At 43.5% G+C, this 5,589-nt stretch overlaps 1 protein-coding gene across 1 annotated transcript; it reads left to right on the top strand.

Moving 5' to 3' along the window:
• The first annotated feature begins 2,837 nt into the window (after positions 1–2,837).
• LOC107105045 (uncharacterized protein K02A2.6-like) lies at positions 2,838–4,137 on the top strand. The gene is made up of 2 exons (XM_015405163.1): positions 2,838–3,810; positions 3,908–4,137. The coding sequence occupies exons 1-2, from the start codon at positions 2,838–2,840 to the stop codon at positions 4,135–4,137; spliced, it is 1,203 nt and encodes a 400-aa protein (XP_015260649.1).
• The last annotated feature ends 1,452 nt before the right edge of the window (positions 4,138–5,589 follow it).

The following is a 5,589-nucleotide window of genomic DNA, read 5'->3' as shown; positions in this document are numbered from 1 at the left end:
CCTCACGAACTCTGCTAACCAACAGTCTCTGGTCCCAGTCAAGACTTCAGTGAACCAGCCCGAACCAGTTCCAGATCCAGTTCATAATCTTGTGTTTTTGTCAAACCTCAATAAACTCTGTTAAACTTTTACCCAGCCTCCGTTGTGTTCTGCATATGGGCTTGCCTCTTTGACCCATCATGACAGAACACTGCGGCCAAACACAAAGCCAAGCAGATCACCTCCGTCGGTGGATTGAGGAACGGGACGCTCAGATCCTTGGACATGCGCATACCCTCTGTGAGTTGCATACTAGATTTGAATACCAGAATCAAAAGCTTCAAACTTATGCCAGCTACATGGGTAATGCTAACGCCACGCCAGCAGTACGTCCAGATTCCGCCTCCTAGGTCACCGGCAGTGACGTCACTTCCTGTTCAAGATAGTAATCTTCCTTTCTGGTCCGAACCCAGCCCGTCGTTTTCAGTATTCAGCCCTTCACTGCCTGAGAGATTTTCCGGCAACCCAAGTAAGTTCAAGAGATTTCTGTTCCAGTGTCAGCTATTTTTTGAGTTTTATGAGTCGAGTTTTCTTTATGATAAGAGTAGGATAGCTTTTGTCGTGTCTTTCCTGTCCGGAAAAGCCCTTGAATGGACGGAGATTTCCGTTAGAAACTAGTTTTAACTGTACTTATGAGAGATTCATCCAGGAGTTTGAAAGGACATTTAATCAGGTCACTAATCAATCCATAGTTTCTAGTGGACTTTTTGAAACTAAACAGGGAGATAGATCAGTTGCCGAGTTTTCTTTTGATTTCCAGGTTAAAGCAGCCGCTTCCGGGTGGAACGAGTCTGCGCTTAAGACCGCTTATCTCCTTGCCCTAAATGAACCAGTCAGGAACAAGCTAGCATTTTTAGACGAGCCAGCTAACCTTGAGGATCTCATTGAGTTAGCTATTGGGTTAGATATAGAATTGCAAACCAGATCCAGAGCCGTCCAGCTTCAGACTCAGGATTCCAGTTCCCTTCTGTGCCAGGTCAGTCTCAGCAAACATATACTTGATCTTCACTTAGCTCCATCTGTTAAAGGACTCAAAATAGGCCCACAAGTTACACCTCAAACAGTTAGAGTTCCCCGCCAGCCTGATCAGACACCTGAACCCGTCACCTTTGTTTCTAAACCTGTTACTTATACAGGAGAAAAAGTCTCCCCAATGGGGAAATTAAAGGTGAAAGTCAAATATGAGAAAACAAAGCGAGTACTGGATCTGTATGTGGTGCAAAGTGACAATGTGCCATTATTTGGACGAGAGTGGCTGCGTAGCATCCAGCTTAACTGGAAATCAATCAAAGTGATGGAGATGTCCAGCGAAAGCACTCAGTCTACCCCAGAACGACTGAGGAACCTACTGGATCGCTACGCCCCAGATTTTCAAGATGGAATTGGAACGCTGGCACAGGTCAAAACCAAAGTAGTTTTAACTGAGAATGCTCCACCACAATTCCACAAAACCCGTAACCTGCCTTATGCATTATGCCCAAAGGTGGAAGCAGAGCTCAAGCGCCTTGAGGACCAAGGTATCTTGTCAAAGGTGGAGTGGTCAGAGTGGGCCACACCCATTGTGCCGGTCGTAAAGAAGAGTGGTGCTTTACGCATCTGTGGCAACTTTATAGTCAGCATAAATCCAGTGCTCCAGGCAGACCAATACCCACTACCCCAGATAGGGGATATCTTTGCCTTGTTGGCTGGTGGCCAGCATTTCTCTAGGATTGACTTAGCACAGGCCTACCTCCAAATGGAGTTGGAAGACTCATCAAAGAAATATCTAACCATTAACACCCATAAGGGGTTGTTTCAATATAACCGGCTGGTTTTTGGGATAGCGTCAGTCCCTGCTGTATGGCACAGAGCCATAGACTAAGTTCTTCAAGACATCCCTGGCACTCAGTGCTATTTAGACGATATTCTTGTGACAGGCAGTGATGAAAACACACATCTGACCAACCTTGAGACAGTCTTAAAGAGGCTCTCAGACTTTGGACTCAGAGTGAACAAAGAAAAATGTGAGTTTTTCAAGGACTCAATTGAGTACTGCGGTCACAAGATCGACAAAGATGGTCTTCACAAGGCACAAGATAAGGTGGTTGCAGTCTTGAAGGGACCAAGGCCCAAGTATGTCAGTCAGCTACGCTCCTTTTTGGGCCTTGTCAATTACTACGCCAAATTCTTGCCGAACATTGCAACAGTGTTACATCCATTGAACAGTCTGTTACAAATGAAAACTGTATGGAGATGGACGAAGTCCTGCTAACAGGCATTCATGGCAGCAAAGCAACTGATAACGTCAGAGAAAGTGCTGACGCACTACAACCCCAATTTGCCACTGCGTTTAGCCTGTGACGCATCACCATACAGGATTGGCGCTGTGCTTTCTCACAAGATGAAGGATGGCTCTGAACGGTTTATCGCCTTTGCCTCCAGGTCTTTGAACAAAGCTGAGCAGAACTATGCCCAAATTGACCGTGAGGGTTTGAGCTTAGTCTGGGGGGTTAAGAAGTTTAACCAATACCTGTATGGTAAACACTTCACACTGATCACTGACCATCAGCCTCTAGTGGCTATTTTCAATCCCAGCAAGTCCGTTCCTATTATGATGGCGGCACGTCTGCAGAGATGGTCATTGTTTCTAGGAGCTCATGATTACACGATTGAGTTCAAAGGCACCAAGCTTCATGGAAATGCAGATGGCCTTTCTCGCCTTCCCCTCGAGTCAGGTGGCACGTCTGTGTTTTCAGATCCAGCTGACCTTTTTCACATGACGCAGATGGACAATTTACTTCACTTTTCTGGACGTGAAGATGGAAACGGGTCGTGACCCTACAATAGTGAGAGTCTACGACTTGACGGTTGAGGGGTGGCCTCGGAAGGGTAATGCCGTCCCACCTGAGTACGCAAACCGACGTGAACAGTTGTCCGTATGCCAAGGCTGTGTGATGTGGGGCACCAGAGTTATCATACCACCAAAGCTTCGAAACAGAGTACTAGAGTCTCTTGACGATGGACATCAAGGTGTGGTTAAAATGAAGAGCCTGGCCAGAGGCCATTTCTGGTGGCCTGGCATTGACCACGAGATTGAAGACATCACAAAGTCATGCTCGGGATGCCTGCAAACTCAGCGTCAACCGCAGGTAGCTATGCCACACACCTGGGAGTGGCCTTCAACTGTGTGGCAGAGAGTTCACATCGACTACGCAGGCCCCTTTCTGGACAGAATGTTTCTAGTGGTCGTCGATGCATACTCTAAATGGCCTGAAGTGTTCCCTGTGAAGAATGCCACATCAGCAGTGACGATTGAAGCTCTTCGTACTCTGTTTGCTCGTGCTGGACTGCCACAGCAGCTAGTTAGTGACAACGGTAGCCAGTTTACTTCAGAGGAATTTCAGATGTTCATGAAGGGAAATGGAATTAAGCACATTACCACCGTGCCATTTCACCCTGCAACAAATGGACTTGCAGAGAGATTCGTCCAGACCTTCAAACAATCCATGAAAGCCATGGCGAACAACATATTGTCCATATCAGAGAAACTGGCCAACTTCCTGTTTTCATACCTCAACACAGAACATTACACCAAAGGTCAGACACCGTCCATGCTGTTCATGGGAAGATCCTTAAGATCATGTCTGGACCTCCTAAAGCCGGACCTGCACCGGGACGTGTCAAAGAAACAAAGCAGTCTGATGAAAAAGCAATTTCCCTTGAGAACCTTCCATGAGGGCCAGCCTGTGCTTGCCAGAGATTATCGTCATGGGAATCAGAAGTGGCAAACTGGTGAGATAGATTCCAAAACAGGCCCACTTACTTACACGGTAAGAGTGCCACCCGGACTGATCTGGCGCGGACATGTGGATCAGTTACTGGACGCTAGAACCCGTCACTCCACCAGTAATGATCAATGCCGTGATGCAGACTGTGCAGACAGTTCTGAGGACTTCACACCAGGTGAACCACCGGACGAACCCCTGGAAGAACCACCAGATGAACCGAATGCAGAGACTGCTCCAGCAACGGATAGCCCAGCTGCTTCTTCCAGACCTGTTCCGGATGTACCAGAAAGGCGATATCCTGAACGAGAGCGACATCCTCCACAGAGATTAGAGTCATAGCCTAGTTTAGATAGTTGAAAAGATACAGCTTAGGTTAAGTATTTAAAGGATAAGTGAGTTAATTGATGGTGTTAATTTAGAGTTATCCCAAAGAGACTGTAATTTGAAACTTTTAGTTTTTATCTAGTAAGGAACACAGAAAAAGAATATGTAGCATAGATTATAGCTTTTCTAGTGTACTTCAAAGCTAGAAGGGAGGAGTTGTTGTGTTTAAAAGGAACTATTTTCTGTGTAGTAATACGGCAGTAATTAGTCGCGCACTGCACGTAGTGATACAATGTATTGCTATAGGAATGAAAGCTGTATCAGTTATGAATCTTTTCAAGTAAATATTAAAGTTACCCAAACGGCACGCTGGTTTCCCCGTCTATTTTGTTGATGAGAACACAACAGCCGGGCTTAAAAACATTTGACAGATTGACGTTGTTGATCATTAATAAATCAAGAATAGTAACATCTGAAATGTTGCATCAACTATAAAAGAAATATATTTTTATGTCACTTTTACAGGAACCAAATATTGAGCTGATAACTGTGGATTATCCTGGATTTATTTTTGTTGGATATTTTTAGGTGATAATTCGTTCTGGGATTAACAGATTACATCTCAACTCCTTTAATGATTTCCTGTTTTTGATGTATGTTTTCACAGGATGATTTCATATAGTTAATAGTTTGGTAATAAGTTATAATTATTTAGATTTACTAGTAGTTAAACAAACCCAATTCCATAGCAGGTTTTAACATCTAAACATTGCTGGTAAATTAATTAAATAATTGTTAATTACTGATCTTAACTTTTAATTGAATTGTTTTTATCTCAATGATAAAAATCCTCTTGTGTATTTTGAATATATATTAAATGTGAATTATTTTGTTTCGAATAACTGATTATTTTAATTCTAATAAATGCTGATAATCAATTAATCTAAATCACACAACAGAACACAGACCTAACAGTAAACATTTAACCAAAAACTGAAACAAACACTTCAACGTTCTCTAATTAGGATAAAAGTGGGAGACTGAATAATTTCTCCATCAGAAATGTCCAGGAAATGACATCTTTGATTCTAAATTGCTGACGACCTTTCTAGTACGGAACATGGGTCCAAGAGGCGTTCCGTAGTTTAAACCTCCCACACACAAACTTACCCATGTGCCTGGATTAAGGAAGTACTTCCTCCATAGAAGGTCTGAAAGTCTCTGTGCTGCAGAAAGTGATTCCAAAGGTCAGCAAAGGAGATGCTGGAGAAGAGGAAACTTTATTTTTATTCATTTTGATTTTTTACCTTCAGAAAGACGGAAATCTAAAAGATCTAATTGAAAATCCTAAAGAAAAGCTTCATCCTTGGATTTATGCTACGTTCAGACCGGACGCAGCAAAAGCAGCAAAATCGCGTCTGCTGCTTCCTTTTTGCTGCTTGTACCAGTTAGTTCTGAC

Source organism: Cyprinodon variegatus, unplaced genomic scaffold (genome assembly GCF_000732505.1).
Source record: "Cyprinodon variegatus isolate N-32 unplaced genomic scaffold, C_variegatus-1.0 Scaffold2025, whole genome shotgun sequence".
Classification (NCBI taxonomy): Eukaryota; Metazoa; Chordata; class Actinopteri; order Cyprinodontiformes; family Cyprinodontidae; genus Cyprinodon; species Cyprinodon variegatus.
This window is presented reverse-complemented; position numbering and strand designations above follow the sequence as displayed.

What these genes read in the sequence shown, in the direction of transcription:
- LOC107105045 (XM_015405163.1), top strand. Translation starts at nt 2,838, where the DNA reads ATGGAAACGGGTCGTGACCCTACAATAGTGAGAGTCTACGACTTGACG. An exon ending in GAATCAGAAGTGGCAAACTG is followed by an intron (nt 3,811 to 3,907) that starts GTGAGATAGATT and finishes ACTGGACGCTAG; the next exon opens with AACCCGTCACTCCACCAGTA.